The sequence below is a fragment of the Salminus brasiliensis genome, chromosome 2 (assembly GCF_030463535.1).
Source record: "Salminus brasiliensis chromosome 2, fSalBra1.hap2, whole genome shotgun sequence".
Classification (NCBI taxonomy): Eukaryota; Metazoa; Chordata; class Actinopteri; order Characiformes; family Bryconidae; genus Salminus; species Salminus brasiliensis.
Genome location: NC_132879.1, coordinates 59,802,580 through 59,826,780, shown reverse-complemented (window position 1 = coordinate 59,826,780; position 24,201 = coordinate 59,802,580). Strand labels below are relative to the sequence as shown.

The following is a 24,201-nucleotide window of genomic DNA, read 5'->3' as shown; positions in this document are numbered from 1 at the left end:
CAACACAGATATAGTCCAGCTACAGGTGTCTTCTGAATTTATAATTGAGATTCAGACCCCTGACTCTGGTCTACAAAGCCAAGACTGGACCAGCCAGCCCTTCCGTACTTGATGGCGATGGTCAAAATCCTAATCTGCACCGAGAGCCCTTCCAGCTTCAAGTACGGCTCGGCTCGACCCGCCATCCTTTAAGCACCGAAGTGGTGGAACGAACTTCCCCTGGGTGTCCGAACAGCAGAGTCCAACGCTCGCTGTCCTCAAACCCAGACTGAAGACCCTCCTCTTCTGAGAGGACTTGGGTGAAAAGTAGAGTATTATGGTATTGACTTGTGTTTAGTAGAGTCTAAGATTAGAGGATCTGAATTTTACTCTATTTAAACTAGCTGAGGTTCTTCTTCAGTAAACAGTGTTTTTTAAAACTTCTGTAAGAACTCTGGAGAAGAGAGTCAGATAAACAATGTGAATGTTCTAACAGTTGGTTGGTGGAGGTGGTATGGTGTGGTTCTGCTCTGAAAGCTGGAGGAAGTGGAGTGATCAGAATCTGAATGGATTACTTATTAAGTCTGTATATCAGCACTCAGGAGGCGTTGATAAGGGAGCAGTGCAGCACAGTTTATACACTGTGATTATTCAGAATCGGAGCTCCTACAGCCTCAAAGAATGTGATATTTGGTTCCTAAACCTGAGGTGAGTGCCCTATTCTTCATTACCCTTCCAGGACTTCATTTGGTGCTCCCCAAAGGCTGCTTACTGGGCCCATGTGCTCACTGTCTGGGTGTATGGGTGTGTTCACTGCATTGATGTCTAGCACTAATGCTGAATGTGGTTCTCTTCTCTCTAGTTCCTCTCAGTTCCAGCTCAAACTTTTACTGCTCTGCTTGTTCTACTAGCCCTGGTCCTGCCGCCAGCCTCAACCACAGATCTTTCACACTCTCAGGACCACTTTCACACTGTCAATCTCCCATTCTCTCACATCTCTAATGAGTTCTGTTGCATTCAGAGCATGGGAACAGTACACGGTCACACTGTGCTGTGGTGTAGCTAGTGTCGGCTCTGTCTTCAGAGCAGTGTGGTTTGTGGTCATTTTGCATTTCATGTGGCATTGGGCACAAAGTCTGTCTGTCTTAAGAGGCATTGATAAGGGAGCAGTGCAGTCACTCAGCTCAGTACAGTCTATACACTGTGATTACAGTCAAAACTGAGCTGGAGAGTTCAGACGGCTCCAAACTCCAAAACTCAGCTTCATCCTCGCCACCTTCCCCTGACCCGTGAGCACTACGAGCACTGGGTCTGTGAGAGCTAATGGGTCTAGAACAGGTTTAGAGCTGCCACAGCTTCAGAGGATTTACAAACTGCAGGAGTTTGGTTCCCAAGATCGAGGTGAGTTTGTGGGTTCTATTTAAGAACCTTGTTTATTGGAAACGTCTTGTTTTAAGCAAAGAAATGCTGTGTTTACCACCAAGTTACAGAGAAGTCAGTGTTTCCAGTAAAAAGGCCATTAAATGATTATGTTAATGCTCCTGTTTTTTTACACAATAATACAAACAATAACATGGGTAATGTGACATTAAGAATGGAACTAGAGGCTATTTAGTCTTTATTTACTCACTTTATTGGATCCACTCAAGCTTATTTGTTTTATTTATTTTTTTTGTCCACCATTATTTACTGTGATTTCACCACAGGAATGGTTCTAGACACAGTTTTCATAAAAAATTGTTCTTATAACAATACTGGAATCCTTTTATAATTATTTTCACTAGTGTGAAGAACCTGTTAAGCATTGAAATGTTGCTGTGAGTGATCATAGTTCCAAACAGAGCCATGGTTTTACAAAAGAACCCCTGAAGAACCCCATATTAGAGAGTGTAGTATTATATTTGTGTGTAGTTAGTCTATATAAAGTTTATATGGTGTTGAAGATATTTTGATGATGCATACACACACACACACACACACACACACACACTGAGTGCATTAATAGTAGATATCTAACTGCAACGTCATGCCGTCTACAGCCTTTATCCGTAGATATGGTTGTCCACACTGACACATGCTGTATGAACAGTGAGACATTGTATCTATTCAGAGCTCTCTCAACACACTGATAAACCATCAGCCAACATCTGTCACACTACTGAATCTCATTACCTGCCTCTCCCCCTGCCTCTCCTGCTAGACGCTCTGGGTGTTTCCGTCACCGGATACAGTAACACTGACGCAGCCATATATGAGTGTGTCTCATGATTCGTACTCAGACTCTGGCTTCATACGGAAGTGCATAGAGGATGTTGTGCCACAAAGTGTTTACCCCAACCAGAAGCCACGGTTCAACAAAGTTCCCATGGCTTGGAGCTCACGCAGCACTGCTTTTAGATCCGGGAACACGGAGGAGTATAAAATAGTAAGATCATAAAAGCAGCCAAATGTGAGTACAGAGCAAGAATAGAAGATTACAGTTCAGCTCCACCAACGGCAAAAGCATGTGGCAGGCTTCAGCACAATCACAGACTTTGAGGGGCGCTCTCACTCCGTGATAAACACCAGTGCCATGCTTCCAGATGAGCTGAACTGCTTTCATGCTCGTTTTGAGGCAAACCACGCTGCACCCCCCAGAGAAAGCACCATCCACTGCTGAGTCCCCATCCACCCTCTGTCTCTGAAGCTGATGTGCGCAGATCCTTTCAGCATGTCAACATGTGTAAATCTGCTGGCCCAGATTGCAGAGCGCTTAAAGCATGCGCCAGTCAGCTAGCTGGAGTCTTTGCAGACATATTCAACACCTCTCTCGCTTTCTCAGTCGTGCCAGCATGCCTCAAACTGGCCACCAGTTGACCACCACTTGTCCCTCTTTTGAAGACAACCAGCATTACCTGCCTAAATGACTGGAGCCTGGTTGCTCTAACCCCCCATCATGAGCAAGTGCTTTACTCTGGACGTTCTAGGAACTGGAACTGGAACAGGAACTGCACTGCCTATAGCTCTGCAGAGGGTGGTGCGCACAGCCCAGCACACCATTGGGGTTCTGGATTTATACACCAGCCACTGTCTGTGGAAGTCCAGGAGGATTATCAAGGACTCCACCCACCCAAGACACTGCCTGTTTTCACAGCTGCCCAGTGGCAGAAGGTACAGAAGCTTGAAGACCAGAACCAGTCAGTTCTTAGACAGCTTCTATCCTGCTAAACAGACAGTAGAGCAGTGTACCGGTCCACAGTCCACAAGCTATCTCACCTGTCTCTTCACACCTCCACCCCTTACACACACACTCTGCACCCTGCTCTGACTGGAACTGTGACATCTGCTGAGTCACACTGCACTCCTCCAACACCTCTCCCCACCCTCACCTCACCTGAATTCACGCCTGATCCAGTGTCTTTTGTAAACAATAGTGTAAACATTTCAGATGATACAATAACCCTGTACATTCTAAAGTGCAGTAAAGTACAGAGTGTGTATAGTGTGTGTACTTATTGAATCAGCACTGAGTCAATACTGTCCCTTACTGAATCAATCCACAGAAGACTAAGAGCAGATGTACAGACATTTGGGTGGATGTTTTATATATAGCGCATATCTAGTTCTACACAAAGTAAACGAAGCTGACGACCCCCATTGTTTAATGGAAAAGTCTGTCTCTACTTTGTTCACGTGTCTGTGACAAAGTCTGCACAACCCTGCACCACCCCGTCACCTCCCTCTTAACCCAGACATCTCTCTTTCCTGGCTTCCTACCACAAGCTGAGGACACCTGAACAGCAGCCCTCCCCCTCTCTAACAGTCTTCTCCCAAATCACCGTAAGCAGAGAAACAGAAATGAACTTCAGTCTTTCATGTTGATATCAACAACTGATCTCCTTAAACTCTCCGGGATGGGTGGGGTCCCATAGTTTACATGTCTTTGAATGATGTGGCCATGGCACCATTAGCTTCGACCAGTGACAGCTGCACAATGAACAAAGCCAACAAAATCAGGAAGTTCTGTTCCTCAGTCAGCCTCCATTCAGTTTAACTGTAACCCGAACTCAGTTGGGAATGGGTGGAACAGCCGGCGAAGCTGGTTTCGTTTGGAGTGGCTCGGTTGGATGTTAGTCATGTTCTTTACTGCTTCATGGGCTGTGGAAGCTGTGGAATCAGCCAGCGGATTGTTTTAGATGCTGTGGGTTAAATTGGCGTCTGATCGTAAGATCTTCCACGTAAGATCTTTTCTTCTCTGTGAACTCTTTGCCAGTGAGCCAATAATGTTTATCTTTGCAGATATTATTTAAGCACAATTGCAGGTTAATCTGGATGAGTCTATGACCTCGCAGGCTGTGGTGTTTGTTCTTCTACTGTTTCAGTCCTGATATGAGGTTTATTCCAGAGAGGAGACCCTGCCGTTGACATTTTCTGCTGAAGTTCCTTCTAGATCCACGTTAACATCTCGGTTCTCTCTGCAGGGTAAAGGATGACACCCAAAAGTAGCCTGGGACCCTTTCAGCACTTTCTAGCGGTCCTGGTTCTGCTGCTGTGTTTTGGAGCAATATTCTTTGTGTACTACAAGCCGACTGTGAGCTGGTTGACGTGCCCCAAGAATACAGTGCCTGTTCATGAGGTTTGTATCGATGTGTGCCTCGACGTCCTGCAGACTGAGGAGCTTGCCCAAAAGCAGAACATCACCTCTGCTCTCAACTACACTTCACTGAGGAACCAGCTATCGTCGAAGAAAGCAGCAGTCACAGAAGAGTACGGCAGGACAGTATTGGGGTCCAGCACCATCGTGTTGGTCTGGCCGTGGCCGTTTGGGTACAGTTTCGATGGCGAGTCCTGCGGCCCCCTGTATGGTATCACGGGTTGTCATTTAACAGATAACAGAAGCATCTATGACAGAGCCCATGGAGTCATGTTCCATGCCAGGGAAATTTACAACGAGGTGCCAAACCTTCTGAAAATGACACGACCTCCACTGCAGAAATGGGTGTGGATGAACATGGAGTCTCCAGACTTTTCAGTAAGACTGCCTGGGCTGGATAATGTGTTCAACCTGACCGCAAACTACCGGAGAGACTCGGACGTCTGGGTGCCTTATGGACGCATCGTGGAAGCTTCCGAGGAGGACAAAGCCTTCCAGATACCACAAAAAGACAAGCTGGTCTGCTGGATCGTCAGCAACTGGAAAAGTACATTCAAGCGGGTGCAATACTTTGAGAAGCTAAGCCAGCACATTCATGTGGAGGCCTATGGACAATCCTTTAGGAAGTACGTGAGCGACAAAAACTTCCCTACAGTCATCTCCAGCTGCAAGTTCTACCTAGCGTTTGAGAACTCCGTCCATAAAGACTACATCACAGAGAAGCTCTTCAACCCACTGATGCATGGGACGGTTCCTGTGGTTCTCGGTCCTCCCAGGGAGAACTACGAGGAGTTAATTCCAGCAGATTCCTTCATCCATGTGAATGACTTCAAAACAGCTAAAGAACTGGCAGAACATCTCAAACTTCTGGACAAGAACCAGGAGATGTATGAGCAGTACTTCACCTGGAGGAAGCACTTTGTTGCGAAGCGTTCAGACTTTGGTTTAGAGCACGCCTGTCGAATCTGTGACCATATCCGACGCCACAAAGAATACAGAGTGTTCAAACACCTCAACACATGGTACTGGGGCTAGCTACCCAGCTAGCTTACTGTCAGCGTAATGTGCTGAATGTGCTGCTTTCAAGTTCTTTGGAAGGGGTTGCTACGTGGTTCCTGTTTAATCACAGGTGGTTGCTAGGGTGTTTTTATCCAGTAGTGGTATGGTCCCCTGGGTGTGTTCTACGGTACTGCTAATGGGTAGCAATGGTAACTCTGGTGTTTGCTGGGGTGTTGCTAATTGCTAGCTATGGTATCTCTGGTGGTTGCCAAGATGTTGCAGGTGGTTGCTGTGCTATACCAGGTGGTTGCCAGGGCATTGCTAATCTGTTGCTACAGTATCCCAGGTAGTTTGTTGGCTGCTGTTTAGTGGTTGCTGTGGCATCTTTGTCGTTGTTTCTAGGTGATGTTGCTTGCTTTGGTGTTGCTAATGTTACTACAGTAGATATGGTGTCTCTGGTGGTTGCTAGGGGGTTGTTAAGTAAAGTTTTCATTCTGGATCTGTTGGATTTTTATTCCTCAGCTTGTTTCAGTTTTCAGTTTGGCCACAAATTGTGACACAGCTACTGTAACTGCTGTACAGGCTCCAGATTTGTGCCGCACTACACACATTACACACATTACAATGATATGCTATTTTAAAAGCAGGTTCTGTGAGGAGCTTCAGACATCCACTCCACTCTGAAAGGCTGTTAAATGAGCCCTCAGATTAATCTAGAGGCAGCAAGAAAATCAACTAAGCCTCGACCACAAATCTGTATAAAGTTAAAGTGAGCAGTTCACCATGATCCATCTACAGTCATTTGTCATTTGACCCACTCATCTACTGGATCACACACTGAGTTACTGTAACCATACAGAAGCGTCTGTGTTTTTGTATGAATTATTGCTACTTACTATTACTACTAATTATTGAAATCCAACCATCAAAAATTAAGAGAAAAAAATAAAAGTTACTGTTGTAAGTTTTGTGTTTGAAACTCTTGTTTGTTTTATTCTTTATTAGAGTTTCTGTCTGAGCTGTGTAAAGACCTGTTTCTTCTAAAAAAGAATATTTACTATTGAAGTGCATGTACAGGCAATGCATGCTGTCTACAACTGTGGAGAGTTGGGTTTGTGAAATTAATAAATATTGGAAAAAACTATTGGACATGTTTCTTCTGGGGGTAAAATAATTCACCTTCTCTATTTAATAAATGCATTAAAGGGTTAAACAGAACAAAACACATAAGGGCTGAACCATAGATGGCACCAAAGTCAACATAAAGTCCTACTGTAACAAAATCACTTCTCACCCAAAAATCGAACCTCAGAATTAAAGATCTAACCCTGCCACTCTTCAAATGTTCAATCAAAGCTTACAGGGAAGAGCAAGTCAAGTCAAGAGAGTTTTATTAATATCTGTTTCAGTGCTGTACGAGTACACAGTGGAATGAATGTGTGTTTTCCCAGAGCAAAACAACACAGTACAGGACAGACTGCTGTCATGCCTGGTCAGGCATGGCAGAGGGACGTGAGACAGGGATGAGACAAAGCAAGGACTTTAATAAAACCTGGGAATACAAAAACAGGTAACAACACAACAGAAAAGCAGACGCAAAAACTAAAGGAATATGACAATGTAACAGGGCAACATGTGGAGCGGAGTCCTGGGATTGCCCCGGGGGAGAGCAGGAAAATGATGTTAGTCCAGTGGTGGTGCACCTCCAGGAGTTCTGGGACATTACTTGGCCCAATCATTGGGGTACTTAAAACAGTACAACCTGAGGAACGTCCCCAGTTCCTGGTTGGCGTGCTTGCACTGGTCATTGGTATGGGGGTGATACCCAGAAGTGAGGCTTATGCTCAATCGCAGATGTCCACAGAAGGCCCCACAGACCTTGAAGGTGAACCGACTGCCCTGATCAGATACAGTGTCCTCAGGAATACCGAAGTTCTTTAGGACGTTGTCAGCTAGGGCTTGGGCAGTCTGCATAGCCATGGGCAAAGTGGAAAACGGGACAAAATGCACACCCCTTAAAAAACCTATCAATGGCCTTCATAACTACGGTCTGTTTATTAGACTTGGGAAGGTCAGTAATTAAATCTATCGACAAGTGGGTCCAGGGGCGCTCTGGCACTGGCAGGAGCATGAGTTTGTCCAAGGGGAGTCTTAGGGGTCTTGCATTGGGCACAGGTGCTACAGGAAGTCACCACTTCCTGGCAGACAGGCAGAAACACCAGCAGACAGGCAGCAGACAGGCAGCAGAAAGGCAGAAACACCAGCAGACAGGCAGCAGGCAGGCAACAGACAGGCAGCAGACAGGCAGAAAAACCAGCAGACAGGTAGCAGACAGCAGCAGACAGGCAGAAACACCAGCAGACAGGTAGCAGACAGGCAGCAGACAGGCAGAAACACCAGCAGACAGGCAGAAAAACCAGCAGACAGGTAGCAGACAGCAGCAGACAGGCAGAAACACCAGCAGACAGGTAGCAGACAGGCAGCAGACAGGCAGAAACACCAGCAGACAGGCAGAAAAACCAGCAGACAGGTAGCAGACAGCAGCAGACAGGCAGCAGACAGGCAGAAACACCAGCAGACAGGCAGCAGACAGGCAGAAACACCAGCAGACAGGTAGCAGACAGCAGCAGACAGGTAGCAGACAGCAGCAGACAGGCAGAAACACCAGCAGACAGGCAGCAGACAGGCAGCAGACAGCAGCAGACAGGCAGCAGACAGGCAGAAACACCAGCATTTCTCCTGTAAAGCCGCTGGCGTAGATGACTGTGTGGATTTCCGTGGCCTGCTGGAGAAATGCATTTAAGAACACTGTTAGGAAGATCTTCATAACTGATGTTTTTTAGGAAAGAGTTTGTTGATCTGACCCCTGGCTGTAACGTCAATTCAACACTGATACCACCAAACCCATATTTCCAAAACAGGACATAGTGACTTCATCTGAGAAGGAAAACCTTCTTAACTTTAAATAGAAGTTCATAGAAAAACCCACTGAGGAGATGTACTGTACTGTAAGTGTGATGCCTGGCAGAAAACAGACTGTCACAGCTCACTGCTGGAACGTTCACATGACGGGTTAAAGATGAACCGAAGCGTAGCATAGCTACAGTGCTAAAGTATGACCGTAGCGACAGCAGGGTAACAGGTTCATCCGGTAGCGAGTCTGCTGACCGAAGCAGGAACAGGCATGATTTCAACACAGTCACACTCGTGTTAATGTAAGCCTTTCTCTAAACCTGATTTCCAGATGTTTTCTTAAGCCTCTGCAGCTGGCCTAGGTTTAATGGTGTATTGAGATTTCTCTGTGGTTGTAAGTGTAAGACCTGCTGTCTGCCGTCCTCTGATTTCTGCTCAGTTCAGTTCTTAACTGCAATGCAGGTAAATAATAGGTAAATAAACTTTCCTGACTGTCAGGACTGACGAGACCATGCACACTAAACCATTTACAATAAACTTCTATAATCATTATCTGGAACTCAGTTACTGTTTAATCACACGCTGTAATTTTCTCAGTTTCCACTGCTCTCCAGAATGAGAATCTCCAGCTGTTCTTTATACTGTATCAGACGTTTATGATGAATGGACCAATGAAAGGTCAGAAGGTTTCTCCTCCTCCTGTAAAGTTATGTAAATTCTCCTGAGATTTCTGAACACTCCTACAGGACTCCTGCAGGTAGCTTCAGGGCTAATTGGTGCGGGAAGAAGCTTTCATTGCTTGTTTGCTACATAATCCTTAGAACCTTTCAGAGGGGGTGTGGTCACTGTGGACTGTGGGCGGTGCTGGGACAACCCTCCACACAAAGGAAGCAGGAGCCAATGTCCCACAGATTTTCCTAAAAAACACCACGGCAGACTGTCTACTGTCCTCAGCATACACAGGCTGTCTGACTCGTTCCCTGTCAGAGACCCCGTGGAACCAAACTGAAGGTTCTTTAACAGAACCAAGTCATTCTTAAATTCTTTATTCAATATTAAACCATTAATATTTTTATTTTTACTAAATTTTTACTAAATAATACTTAATACTTTACTAAATAATACTTAAGATGTTTGTTTACATTGTAAATTGTAAAATGTTTTTGGTGATAAAAAAAGAGAAGAAATGTTACATTTTAAAGGAATATTTAATGTTTTTTTCGAATATTTTAAGAAATCATAGAATAACGAAGAACCATATAAGCATTCAAAAGGTTCTAAATAGAACCACTGTCTTTATTTAAGATGCCTTTAAGCAAAATTTTGTCTTTACCCAATATTTAAACACTGATTTGTTTGATGTGGAGGCATTTTAATATATTTTAGAGAACAATTTGACCACACTGGGCCAGTATAGAGTTGAGTCATCATCGTTCAAGAAGTTCTCAGAGACAGTGACCGGGGCAGAGACAGTGACTGGGATGAGGACAGTGACTTGAACAGTGGATCCAACAGAAAAGAGACGGTTCCTGAGGAGCAGGAAAGAGCGAGGACTCGCTGCCTGCAGGTATTTGTTTTTGTAGAGCCACCTTACACCCCTCCCCCTAGGTTGACAGGCAGGTAACAACGTCACTGTATCTGCACATCAACAGTGTGTGTGTGTGTGTGTGTGTGTGTGTGGATGGTGGAACTCGTATTGGGTAGTTAATGGTCGGATGTGGGCAACAGGTTCTCTAAGAGAGACTCTTCCTCCACTTTAATGTTTCCGTGTTTTGATCTCACCTGAGCTTTTACCTCTGAATCAGGTGGCGTGGATCACTATCTGAAACCTGGACTTCCTTGATTCCCTGCCATTCCTGCCCTGTCGGTTTGCTGCTGATGTGATCTGGTTGGTCCTATTTTGTACTGTTTCATCATGAGCTCGTGGTCAGGATTCTCTCTGGTGTTTCATTTCAAAACTCCTGAAGTCTGAGAAGAAGCTCAGACAGCCTCCATGTCCTGAACTGCAGGAAAACCAGCGACGTTCTACACGACTGCGCGAGACAGGTGAGTTCAGGACTGCTGCTGTTTTGGATCATCTGCTCAAAGATCTTTAGATTTTATATTCTGGGATTTTATAAACGTAAACATAACTATCTTCACTGTCACGAAGAAACCTCTCATCTCCAACTGCAGCTTTACAGGAGCGGGAGAAACCTTCTGAATTTTTAATGGAAGTGTAAAATATAGTGTGAAATATTTTATAGGACATTTTGAAGCATTTCTATTGGTCCATTCATCACCAAACTCTGAGACAGTATGAAGAACATCACGTCTGCGGCTCTGGAAATTCCAGCTGCTTCATGAACGTCCTGAATCCACACTGTTCCGACTACTGAACAGTAGCTCATAGGGCTAGGATCTAATCTAATCATGCTGTTGAATGATCGTTCGTTTCAGGACAGGGTTTCAAAACTCTAACAGGTAAACGACTCGGCTTCAGTGTCCAACTGTTCCCAACAGTGACTCTGTGCTCATGACCTTTAAACCATCGAGATCAGTTTTCAGTTCACTTCTCCCGAAATGTGTACTCATTAAAATGCCCACAAAATGCAAATCAGCTCATTTGCATTATTCTGATAAAAAAAACATTCCTCTCAGGACCAACAAACTACTTCCAGTTCAAAAACACAACAAATTCAGAGGATTTTGAATGAATACTGTGTCTGAATTTGCTTTTGTGATTCTCCATGATGTGTTTCTGTGGTAGTGAAGTACACAAGTCCCGTACTTTAGTACAAGCAGAAATATTCCAGGTAGAAATACTGCAGTAAAGGTATAGGAGTACTCCCTCCTAAATGTACCTAAAGTAAAAAGTAGAAGTATTTCTCTACTAAGAGCTTCTGTTTTCTTCCTGTTGAACATTTCCTGTAATTGAGGGTTTATGGTAGAACTGCAGCATCATCTGTAAAATCATCCATCACATTTTAATCTGCAGAAAAATCAACCTGATTAAAATCAGATTCAGCTCTCAGAGGAAGACTGTGCTGATATCTGATTCCCGGCTCTGATTCCCTGATCATGAGACTAACACTAATAGCCTGCTTCTGTGTTTCCACTCAGAGCTTCATTTGAACTAATTTACTGTTTCAGTGATTCTTTAGTATTATTATTATTATTATTATTATTATTATTATTATTATTATATTAAATTGTTCTTCAGGCAGTTAACTCCACCCATCTGAAATCAAACACAGGATTTTTACAGACTGTTTTTGTAAAGTGTAGGGAGGGTCAGAATTATTCATGTGAAGTACAGATACTTCAGACAATGACTGAAGTACAGTAAAGTACAGTACAGTAAAGACGTACTGCTTTCTCTTTGCTTTACAGATAATTAAACTGGTCCTCGTTATTTTTCACTCTTAAAGGGAGCGGTGGTTGAGGTTAGGATTAAAAGGTTCTTACAGAAATATAAAATTGATATAAAAAGATATACATACAGTGCCCTCCATAATTATTGGCACCCCTGGTTAAGATGTGTTCTTTAGCTTCTAAAAAATTGAGTTTTTTTCTAAATAATATACGATCACGATGGAAAAAAGAGTAAAATCCAACCTTTAACTCAAGTGAATTTATTCAGTAGGTAAAAAATCCCACATTAAGAAATAATTGTTTAATATCAAATCATGTGTGCCATAATTATTGGCACCCCTGATGTTAATACTTTGTACAACCCCCTTTTGCCAACAAACCAGCTTCTTCTCTTATAATGTTTCACAAGATGGGAGAATACAGACAGAGGGATCTTTGACCATTCCTCTTTGCACAATCTCTCTAAATCATCCAGCGACCTGGGTCCTCTCCTCTGCACCCTCCTCTTCAGCTCACCCCACAGGTTTTCAATGGGGTTGAGGTCTGGGGACTGAGATGGCCATGGGATGAGCTTGATTCTGTGTGTGGTGAACCAGTTCTGTGTAGATTTGGCCAGATGTTTTGGGTCATTATTTTGCTGAAAGACCCAGTGACGACCCATCTTCAGCTTTTGGGCAGAAGCCACCAGATTTAGTTTTAAAATGTCCTGGTATTTCAAAGCATTCATGATGCCATGCACCCTAACAAGGTTCCCAGGGCCTTTGGAAGAGAAACAGGCCCACAGCATCACTGATCCTCCCCCATATTTCACAGTGGGCATGAGGTGCTTTTCTGCATACTCAGCTCTTGTGTTACGCCAGACCCACTTAGAGCATTTGTTGCCAAAAAGCTCTACCTTAGTTTCACCTGACCAAAGCACACGGTCCTAGTTGAAGTTCCAGTACTGCTTAGCAAACTCCAAACGTCTGCGTTTATGACTGTGAGTGAGAAAAGGTTTTTTCAGTGCATGCCTCCCAAACAGCCTGCTGGCATGCAGACAGCGCCTGATGGTTGTTTTGGAGACTTTGTGACCCCAAGAAGCTGCCATTTGTTGCAGTTCTGTAGCAGTGAGCTTTGGAGAGCTTTTTATTTCTCTTATCCTCCTCCTCACTGTGCGTGGTGGCAGAATAAACCTGCGTCCTCGTCCAGGCTTGTTTACCACTGTTCCAGTTGTTTTACACTTCTTAATAATTCCTCTGACAGTAGATATGGACAGGTGGAGGTGAGTGGCTATTTTCTTGTGGCCATTGCCTGACTTGTGGAGGTCAACACACATCTGCCTTACTTGAATGGTATGTTCCTTTGTCTTTCCCATATTGAAGAGAAATGACCCCTGTGTCACGTCATATTTATACCCCAGGGAAACAGGAAGTTGTGAATTACTAATTAAATGTTCCTACATACTCTGATCAACTTCGTAAACTACTGTAGAATTGACAGAAATACTTTAATTACATTTATTTCCTAAGAAATGTTAGGGGTGCCAATAATTATGGAACAGGTGCTTTTATGAAGAATAATGATTTCTTAGTTCTTTTTTTTTCCCTTAAAATTCACTTGAGTTAAAGGTTGGATTTTACTCTTTTTTCCATCGTGATCGTATATTATTTAGAAAAAAAACTCAATTTATTAGAAGCTAAAGAACACATCTTAACCGAGGGTGCCAATAATTATGGAGGGCACTGTATATTGTTAAACCCTGAACTTTTGAAGGTAAAGTTTGTTTTATGTTAATTACAAACTGGAACAGTTTGTACTCAGCTGCATCAGGACACTAACGAAACAGCAGTCCTCACCAAACTGTGAGGCTAGCTCTCGTTCTGACACTCATAGGACCACACTAGAATAGGCTCATAGGCCTATATGACATTCTTACATTGGCACTGTTCACACTCTACCTAATTAATAACACTGATCATTTGTACTGTGTGGACCAATCGTTAATCAACTGCTAACAAAAGCAAGCCTTCATTTGCTGTCGTAAAGAGATGTTACTGAACCTGTGTGTCTTATTTCTTTCTTTTCTGAAGGCTCAGATATGACACAAGAAACCCCCTCCAGACCTCTTCAACAGGTCCTTCTTGGCATCTTTGTGTTGCTGGGCTTTGGAGCTATATTCTGCATGTATTACAACCCAACTACGAGCTGGTTCAAATGCCCTGATGCTGCAGTGTCTGAATACAACGTATGTACAGAGGCATGTCTCAGTTTCCTAGAGGTGAAGAACCAAACCCAAACAATAAACAACTGCACTGTCAACGACACACTGGTTGAAGTAAAGGAACTAACCACTAAGTCCCCTCAACTGGACAAGAAAGACTCGGCAGATTCATCAGAGGTAGTCATCTTAGTCTGGTCATGGCCTTTCGGCCAAACTTTCGATCTGGAATCCTGCGAATCAGGGTATGGTATTAAAGGTTGCCGTCTAATCATTGACAGAAATCGAATCAATGAAGCCCATGGTGTGATGTTCCACGTCAGAGACATTGGTGGTGACGTACCATACTTGAAGACGCTATCTCGACCTGCCTGGCAGAACTGGGTGTGGATGAACATGGAGTCTCCAACCAACTCACCCCAGCTGCCTGGAATGGATGACATGTTCAACCTGACCTCAAACTACCGGACAGATTCAGACGTCTGGGTTCCTTATGGACATTTAGTGGAAGCTTCCGAGGAGGACAAAGCCTTCCAGATACCACAAAAAGACAAGCTGGTCTGCTGGATCGTCAGCCACTGGGAGGACAAGCTCTGGAGAGTCGAATACTTCAACGAATTCAGTCAACACATCAACGTGGAGGGCTACGGACGACACTTCGGGAGGTATATTGACAATAAAGATTACTTTAAAGTCATGTCCAGCTGCAAGTTCTACCTAGCGTTTGAGAACTCCGTCCATAAAGACTACATCACAGAGAAGCTCTTCAACCCACTGATGCATGGGACGGTTCCTGTGGTCATCGGTCCTCCCAGGGAGAACTACGAGAAGTTCATTCCAGCAGATTCCTTCATCCATGTGAACGACTTCAAAACAGCTAAAGAACTGGCAGAACATCTCAAACTTCTGGACCAGAGCCAGGAGATGTATGAAAAGTACTTTGCTTGGAGGAAGCACTTTGTTCCAAAGTTAAGTAATTTTGGTCAAGAGCATGCTTGTCTCATCTGTAATCATTTGAAGAGGAACAAGAACTTCAGAGTATTTAAAAATGTCAACGCCTGGTATTGGGGTTAGCTCCTGTGTTGTACCATCAAATGTTCATAAATGGAGTCAAATGAATTCGGATCCAAGGCAAATTTAAAAAGGGAAGCATTGTTTTCAAACAATCGTACTGAGTTATAAGTTGGTATTTCAGAGATCAGATGTTCCACAGTTGATCCCAATGTGCATTAGACACAGTCTATATGTCCAACTTCAGATTCAGAACCTTCAGCTACTGTTAAACAACAATAACAGCTAAAATGAAGCTGATGAGGAAACAGTCAACAGAACTGATCTGATTCTAGAGAGCTACCGTTTGGTGTAGTCATGGTTTTGGGGACCCATGGTGGAGGATTTCCTGCTAAAATCTAAATTAAGTAATAAAACTTAATTTTTTTACGCTTGCCTATGCCTATCAAATGTATAGTGTCTTTATTTATCGGGAAGGATTTAATACACTTACCTTCATGATTGTGTTAAAAGGCTTTTACAATAAAAGTGATTTGACCTGGTTATTTATTGATTTCCAACATGTTTTCTTAAGCTTGGCAACTTAGGTAACTAAGCAAGGACTAAAAAAATAGTGCTGCACTAAATCACCACTGTTATACAGTTAGTTCACTCCACTGAACACTGTTCAACCAAGCACTAACGGAAAGCCCTGAGCTAAAGAAAATGAGAATGACCCACATTAAACTACAGGATTAAGACGAGAATACATTTACATTTACATTTACGGCATTTAGCAGACGCTCTTATCCAGAGCGACTTACAAAGTGAAAGAATAAACAACAAACAAACAAACAAACAAACAGAGAAGACAAAAAACAAAAAAACAAAAAAAAAGAGTTTCTGTGATGGAGCAGCAAGCTGCGGAAGGATATGATGGCATTAAGCATGTTGAACGCTTCAATTTATTTATTTAATCATTTCTTTTCTGAGCTGCTGTAGAAATGCAACAGAGGACGAGAGGTTGTGTGTTATGGTAGAAACATCATAGAAGATACTGACACATGTGCCCTCCCTCCTCCTCCAACCATCTCTTGACTGGGGCTCTCAGGATCTCAGGATCAGCCGTCTGAGCTGTGAATAGTTCTACCTTTGACGCAAGTGATTCTCTTGGTGTCACCTACACAGATTCCTTCCATTGCTGAAGAATTGTCTTCACAGTTTTGACATTCCAAGGCATGGGCAGCCCAGGACAGGTGTGGTGGTGAGCAACTTCTTTCATTTCTCAGAGAAATTAATGATCTTCTTGGGGAGTTCATGAAGAGGCTGGGCTACAGCTGTAAAATCTCTGATATTATGTAGCCAGACCTACAAACTTTCTTTGGTTTCTTTGGGCTTTTGTGGATCTGTAGCAATGTCTTGTGCCCAGACAGTGTGACCAGACAAAGTGCTTAATGTTGGAAAACTCTTGGCTGGGTTTGGCGGAGTCAAATTTAAAACTGTTGTCGTCACAAAGCAGCTTTACATAATTAGTCATTAATAAAAGACAGAAAAAAAGAAATAACATAGGAAGACCCCCAGTGAGCCCCAACAGAGACAGTGCAGGAGAACCTCCCTCAGAGCCGGAGGAAGAAACCTTGGGAGGAACCAAGACTCAAAAGGGGGATCTGACCCGTCCTCCTCTGATCAGAACTATTGATAAATTATTGATAAAAGTCACCAAACCATCTAAACTGATGAACTGCTTTGATCATAATCATGGTGTAGATAGTTAATATAGTCATGGTAGTCATGGTCAGAGTAACGAGAGAAATGATGGGTAATAGTGGTGATATTAATAGTGGCAGATAAGAGTCCATTTAGGTTTTACATGGTCATTAAATAGGTAGCAGTGGTGGGAGGGTGGGCCGCTGGTCTGGTATGGGTGTTGGTGGGTGGGGGGCCTGATGGTTGGACTGGTAGGTGGCAGCTGAGCTGATCTGACACAGATAGAGGACCCCAGCAGCCAGTCTTCCAGCAGGTCAGGCCGAATAAGTGGGTGATCATTTACTGGGAGAAGGTAAAGAGACAGAGTTAGTTCTGAGTTCTGTTAGATCAGAGAATGTTGAGCAGTATCAGAGTGTGTCTGACGACTCCGGCAGGTCTGACTATAACAGCCTAATTAAAAGGAGAGAGCCAGAAGGTAAAACAGACACGGGAGCTCCCTGAAACACTAGCGTCCATCTGCTCCACCGTCCACAAACCTGAGTGATCGCGTGTAAGCAGCGAGACGACAGCTCCAGCATCTCAGTGTACTACAATTCCCTGTGTCCTCGAACCCCTGGACCTGCAGCCCTTATCTAAGAAACATTAATTACCAAAAGCTAAACTAAACAGATGAGTTTCAGCCTAGATTTAAAGACTGAGACTGTGTCTGAGTCCCCAACATTATCTGGAAGGTTATTCCAGAGTTGGCGGGCTTTATAAGAAAAGGTTTTTCCCTTTTCCAGACGGCATGTTTCAGCTCCTTCCAAAGATGCTCAATAGGATTTAGGTCTGGGCTCAAAGAAGGCCACTTCAGAATAGCCATTCTTGGGTGGTTTTATCTGTGTTTTGGGTCATTATCCTGTTGCAAGACCCATGACCTGCAACTGAGACCAAGCTTTTTGACACTGGGCAGCACATTTCTCTCTAGAATCTCTTGATAGTCTTGAGATTTCATTGTACCCTGCACAGATTCAAGATTCAATTCAGATTCAAGCACATGGAGATTCTCCTATATGTTCCACAGTAGGGACAGTGTTCTTTTCTTAATATGCTTCATTTTTCCAACATAGAGCTGATGTGCCTTGGCAAAAAGTTCAATTTTTGTCTCATTTGTCCATAGGACATTCTCCCAGAAGCTTTGGGGCTTGTCAACATGTAGTTTGGCAAATTCCAGTCTGGCTTTATGATTTGTTTTAACAATGGTGTCCTCCTTGGTCGTCTCCCATTAAGTCCACTTTGGCTCAAACAACAACGGATGGTGCGATCTGACATTGATGTTCCTTGAGCTTGAAGTTCACCTTTAATCTCTTTAATCTCAGTTTTTCTGGGCTCTTTTGTTAGCATTCGTATTATCAATCTCTTTGATTTGTCATCAATATTCCCCCTGTGGCCACGTCCAGGGAGTTTGGCTACAGTCCCATGGATCTTGATTTTTTGAATATGTGCAGCTGTAGTCACAGGAACATCAAGCTGCTTGGAGATGGTCTTATAACCTTTACCTTTAACATGCTTGTCTATAATTTTCTTTCTAATCTCCTGAGACAACTCTTTCCTTCGCTTCCTCTGGTCCATGTTGAGTGTGGTATAAAAAAAGTGTCTAGACTAAACACGCCACACTTCTCACACTCCAGCAGCAGCAGCAGCCATAATAAAGTAGGAACTTACTGCTTGCAGTTGATTTGGGCACTGAAATAAAGGGTGTTGTAGGGACAAACTGCTACTCCGCTTTTTTTTTTGTCTGTTTATAAACCTGTGGACTGTAAACACAATCTAAAAGCAGTTAGTAACGTACGACTCAGTAAATGACTGAACATATATAAAAAATAAGTGCTGGAAAGCTGGAAAACTAGCTAAACACAGAGACAGTGATACCTGGTTGAGCGCTTGAGAAAGGCACTGGAGCATCTCAGGGACATCTCTTTCCAGCACTATGATGTCATCTAAGTACACCAGACTTGTCCCCTACTGCAATTCTGCCAGAACCCGGTGCTGAAACACTGTGGTGGTGTGTTGTAAAGTCCAAAAGGCAAGAAGGTCTCCAGTGTGTTCAAGAGAGGATATGCATTCTTTATCAGTGCTAGCCAGGCCCTGCAGCGCCTATGTACAAAACCTCAACTTGACAGCCATTGTATTTTAGGGCTAACGATTAGCTTCAGCACAGCTCTCAAAGTGAGGCAAAACTTTCCTCAACCCCGAACCTCAAACTCACCTGATCACAAGGTGGGGATCCTCTCTTGCTGAGCTGCACCCTGGCTGTCCAGGGATGTAATGCACATGGCTAGGCTACCTGTCATGTGAACTGGACAATGAGACCTTCACATTGACCTTCACATTGACCTTCAGTGGGTTTAACATCACATGGAGAACACCTGTACCACCCCTGTGGCTGAGTTAGTGTGAGGCCTGTAGAGAGGCCGCTCTGCTGGTGTTCTGCATGGTAATGGTAATGTAATGGTAAAGGTGTCTGTGTGAGCTCTGCTTTCTCTTCATCTGTCTCTCGTCACCTAACGCGTACTTCACGTGCTCTCTGTTCTCCACTGGGCTACTGTATGTTGTGTCTCCTTACTCCTTGGGAAAATTCCCCAATTAATAATTAATATTAGTTAGATAATGAATCAGGTGTCACGGTGTTGTTTGTTGGGAGTAAACAGAAACACATGGTCACTCATTACTAACGGCCGGGTGTCTGTGTTCATCAGTAGGAGTGAACACTGAAGAGAAAAGCGTGGCTTTTGTATTGGCACTGATCCCCTCATGCAGTTGGATTAGATCTGGAGTTCTGTAGAGCAGCGGATGTTGACGTGGTCAGTAATTAAACAGTAGTTGTTATGAAGGAAACCATAATCATTCATTCACTATGACCCTAATTAATCAGTACTGCTTGGTAGAAGTGATGATGGTTTTACTGCAGCACTTTTCATCAGTTTCTGCTTAGTCCCTGCATTATTACCTAAAACCAATAATATCTGCATCACTGTTATTATTATTATTAATAGTTTCTGCTACATCATACACTATGACATGCATGCTGCTGCTGCTGCCATTCAAATACCTAGTTTCCTCTTTTCTCCATAATGCTGAATGGACCAATAGAAATGCTCCAAACTGACTTCTACATTCTCCAACTCCACACTGAAGAAACATTGACTTCTATTCAAGGTGGATTTTTTGCCTCCTGCTGTAGTTCTGTAAGCTCTCCGGCACACATTAGCAGTTCTGGTAGAGCTTCCTGAACACCCTACATGGCACACTGTTAGCTCCAATGCTAATTGGTGGGGCATAAGCTTCCCTTACTTGTTAAGCTCAGAACTGTGTTGGCTGATCCTGTTTGAACTGAACCTCTGATGAAGGCCTGCAGAGGAACCGGGTTTCACTACGTACTCTCCTTCTCTGGAAGAACCGGTAACCTTATGGAAACCTGTCTCTCCTCACTGGAACCGTGCAGAGGACTGGCTGAACATGTTTGATAAAGGTGTTTAAACACGTTCCAATTCCTGATAGAAATATAAACACTTTCAGAGGGGGTGTGGTCACTGTGGACTCTGGGCTGGGACAACCCTCCACACACTGATTTTCCTAAAAAACACCACGACGAGCGACAGGCCAACAATACAGAGAGTCCTCAGCATACACAGACTGTCTGACTCGTCCCAGAACCAGGCAAAGAACCTTTAAGTCATTCTTAGATTCTCAATTCAATATTAAACCATTGGCTTTACTAAATAATACTTAAGGTGTTTCTTTAATTGTAAATTGTGAAATGTTGGTGCTACAGAGAACCTTGTATTTGTGAATTTTGTCATTGAGGAAGAACCTTTTATTCATGTAGTTCTTCTTTTAGTTCTGGTTCTTTAAAGAACTGCTGTCTTTTTTAAAGGCATCTTTGACTCCAACCAATAGCTGAACTCTCTCTAGTCCTGTGTAGAACCACACTATCACAGTATCAGACAGTGGGTGACGGAGGAAACTCACTCAGAGCATCTTTAAGAACCAAAACTTTTCTTAAAAGAAAATCTGACAAATTCTCTCTTAGATTTAAGAACGTTCTCATGAGTTTATCTGGAGATTCCTCGTGAGGTTTTACTTCGGGCCGCTGGGTCTGATCTGCTCATCAAAGGCTTTTACACACACCTGTGTAGTCCCAGCAGCTGAAGTGCTCACGGTCATTACAGCAGAAGAGGGACAGCCCACCAAAATTCACACCTCTACCAACACTGAACGCATCACTCAGATAGTTACACTAATCCTGTTTGGGATGAAAATGGTGCATTAAATTAGGAATTATGCAAATAGAGGCATTTCCAGACATACAGCATTTCTAACTTATTAGAGGGCGTGAGTCAGGGAACCCACCCCCACCCCCTCTAATAGCCGGTGAGTGAAGGAGCTGGATGGTGCCGCTGTTTAAGGAGAGTAGAAATAGAACAGCATGTAAATAAAGCTGAGCTGAAAGCTGAGTGTTCAGAGGTGTGTCAGGTGTCAGCTGTGAGATTCCACATGTTTTATTCCTTCATCCATTAACAATAAGACACCAGGACGATTTCCATGGCTGTAACCCAGAGCGGCACCTGTGAGCAATGTGCTGATAAACCAATAAACCGACCCATAAACCCGTTCACCAACCTGCCGCTGGGGAGGTCAGCAGAGGACGAGTCTTCAACAGGTTGATTTGTGAAACAAATCAGCAGCAGGTGGTCAGGGCTTTACAGGAGAGTGATGTCGGCTTCACTACAGGATAGCTCCATCAACTCATAAAGAGCCCAGCAACTGCAGGCCCATCCACATCCTGGTCCCGCTGAGTAGCCAATGAAGCACTTTTCACTGTTTGGATCGTTTTGAAATCGCCTCAGTTTTCTTGTTTTAACAAATACAAAAATATTACTACTAATCATAATAATAATAATGATAATAATGCTAATGCTAATAATAATGCTAATTCACAATAATGTAAATACACAGATAATCTATTATACACCACATTTAACTCAATAAAGCAGTAAAACTAAAATGAAAAAAATGATTTAGGATCTATAATAAAAGTTCTCTTTATTTATCTGTAATACTTTTACACATGACCTCAGTAACATTTTAATAACCAATGCTCAGCACCTGTTTGAGTGTCAAAATAGATGAAAGCCAAATAATTAAAACCAGAAGAAGCAGAAGCTCTGTAAACTTCAGCAACAAATAAACAAAAGAAGAAATGAATAAATCAATACATTAATCATCAAAATGGAACCAAGGACAAGAATAAGGAGTGAAAGTAAAGTTATCCAGATGTTCAGGGAGCTCCAGCTGTTCTCTGATCTATATCTGTGTGTAATCTGATTGGCTGTAAAAGTCTGTATACTGAATTGTGTAATAATGATTCTGAGGAGGGTGGAGATGAGCTCAGCTGCAGCTGTAATGTTCTCCATGATGTTCCATCAGCCCAGGTCACGTTTAAGAATGTTCTAGAGGAGATCCTTATATACCACATATATAATCTACACAGTGAGTCTATATCTACAGTAACTGAGGTTAAATTAGTTCCCCCAGTTGTATAAAATCTTTTTAATAACCTTAAAAACACTGAATGAGCAGCACCTGGACCAGACCTCAGGACCAGACCTCAGGACCAGACCTCAGGACCAGCTCCAGACCTCAGACTTTAGGCCCAGACTTAAGGTCTAACACTTGTCGCTCTGTCCAGCTCATCCTTACATCTTTCAAATCATTTCTAATTTGTATTTATGTATTTATTAAATCACTGAAATTCGTGTATGGTGCAACAGAGTCTTTTAAAATGCCTTAAAATCAAACAGAAAAACATTTAACAGCTCAGTAAAATCTGATCCATCAACAGATGTTTCACAGCTTTAACAGAGTCAAGTAAACTTTACGCTTCACGCTAGCTGTACTCAAACTTTTGACACACAGTGAGGCCTGCAGTGGTTAGTGTAGAAGCTGTACACAGAGCATAATCACCCCCTACCTGAAAATCCAGTCGCGCTGAAACAGGAGACAACTGTGGGACATAATTAAGACCTTACGAAAAAACACCCAAACGGAGAAACTGGACACGAGAACCCGGGCTGCTCGCCTCGGAAGGTGAAACTCTCCCAGCTTCCACAGATCAGGTCCACGGCCCAGAGCTCTCTGAGGAGAAGTGAATCCCTTACACATCTGCATGAGAGAGACCCGACTTCCCCAGAGGGTCTACGGCATTACGGGTTACGGCATTTAGCAGACGCTCTTATCCAGAGCGACTTACAAAGTGCTTTGCTATTTACCCAAGAAAAGCCTCAGCTAGTTAGAATAGACTAATAATTCAAAGGTACCTCTAAGCTTTAGACATTACTAAACACACGACAATAAGACTAATAGTTCTATGGTCGCCTTATTGTCGTGTGTTTAGTAATGTCTAAGCTTGGAGGTATCTTTTGTATTATTAGTCTATTCTAACTAGCTAAGGCTTTTCTTGGGTAAATAGCAAAGCACTTTGTAAGTCGCTCTGGATAAGAGCGTCTGCTAAATGCCGTAAATGTAAATGTAAATGTAAATGTCTACACCTGACTGAACAGCAGCTCCAGCAGCTCAGCTCAGCTCTGATCCTCAGTCAGTAAAGCTTCGGTTGAACCTTACCATCTGACTCTGACTCGAGGTGTTTATACCACATCTACAATCATGTAAAAACAACAACACCCCTCTCATATTGGATATATGAATATTTGAAGAAAACCAACATGAAGGACTAGAGCGCAGAGTGGACTGCTGGGGTCGTCTTCACTCATCCTGAGGTTCTGCTGCTGCGCTGAACTTGTAGGACTGTAGGACTTGTAGGTCTGACCTGGTCATCTTGGTCAGCTGTTCCTCTTGTAGATGATTTAGTGGACAGTGGAACAGCGGCTGATCACCCCTCACTTCCACCATCAGGATCAGACCAGACTAAATGTCTGAGGTTTAGATCAGACTCCAGACTCCTCCAGAATAATCCTCTCCAACCATGTTCTGATCATCTGCAGCTGATCTTCTGCTCCTGACTCTAATTCTACTCATTCAAAAGAGTAATACATGTGTGTGTGTGGGGGGGGGGGGGGTTGAACTTTTTAATCACAGGAAAATTTAATTTTTAGAAATGTTGATTAAAGACGTTTCTTCAGGTGTGTGAGTTAGAGGTACACTAGTAAGGGATGTTCTCTGAGTGGACCGTGAAGATCTTCTGTAAGTCTCTCTGGAGAGGAACGGCTGATAAGTGCTGTACGTGTAAATGGACTGATCACTCAAAGTGAGGCCCACAGATCTTCAGCCACTGGTTCCATAAAGCCTGGCCAAAGCAAAAAAGCTGCTAATAACAGAAGGCTGCGTTTGTCTATAAACAGCAGCAGCAGCAGCAGCAGCAGCACTGCCC

General features: G+C 43.3%; 2 protein-coding genes across 7 annotated transcripts; both read left to right on the top strand.

Annotated features, from left to right (window-relative positions):
* Nucleotides 1-609: 609 nt before the first annotated feature.
* Nucleotides 610-6,820, top strand: LOC140549608 (4-galactosyl-N-acetylglucosaminide 3-alpha-L-fucosyltransferase 9-like). Of its 2 annotated transcripts, none has more exons than XM_072673352.1 (2): nt 610-687; nt 4,440-6,820. In XM_072673352.1, the coding sequence occupies exon 2, from the start codon at nt 4,448-4,450 to the stop codon at nt 5,645-5,647; it is 1,200 nt and encodes a 399-aa protein (XP_072529453.1). In that variant the 5' UTR covers nt 610-687; nt 4,440-4,447; the 3' UTR covers nt 5,648-6,820. The 2 variants fall into 2 exon arrangements, with proteins under 2 accessions (XP_072529453.1, XP_072529454.1); XM_072673353.1 differs by lacking the exon at nt 610-687 and adding an exon at nt 1,739-4,196.
* LOC140549609 (4-galactosyl-N-acetylglucosaminide 3-alpha-L-fucosyltransferase 9-like) lies at nt 611-15,608 on the top strand. 5 transcript variants are annotated; one of them, XM_072673355.1, is made up of 4 exons: nt 644-687; nt 1,193-1,380; nt 10,330-10,570; nt 13,948-15,608. In XM_072673355.1, the coding sequence occupies exon 4, from the start codon at nt 13,956-13,958 to the stop codon at nt 15,147-15,149; it is 1,194 nt and encodes a 397-aa protein (XP_072529456.1). In that variant the 5' UTR covers nt 644-687; nt 1,193-1,380; nt 10,330-10,570; nt 13,948-13,955; the 3' UTR covers nt 15,150-15,608. The 5 variants fall into 5 exon arrangements, with proteins under 5 accessions (XP_072529458.1, XP_072529455.1, XP_072529457.1 ...); XM_072673357.1 differs by lacking the exon at nt 1,193-1,380 and having other exon boundaries at nt 611-687; nt 10,492-10,570; XM_072673354.1 differs by lacking the exon at nt 1,193-1,380 and having other exon boundaries at nt 612-687.
* The last annotated feature ends 8,593 nt before the right edge of the window (nt 15,609-24,201 follow it).

Coding starts and splice junctions, on each gene's coding strand:
- LOC140549608 (XM_072673352.1), top strand. CDS start 4,448: ATGACACCCAAAAGTAGCCTGGGACCCTTTCAGCACTTTCTAGCGGTC.
- LOC140549609 (XM_072673357.1), top strand. CDS start 13,956: ATGACACAAGAAACCCCCTCCAGACCTCTTCAACAGGTCCTTCTTGGC.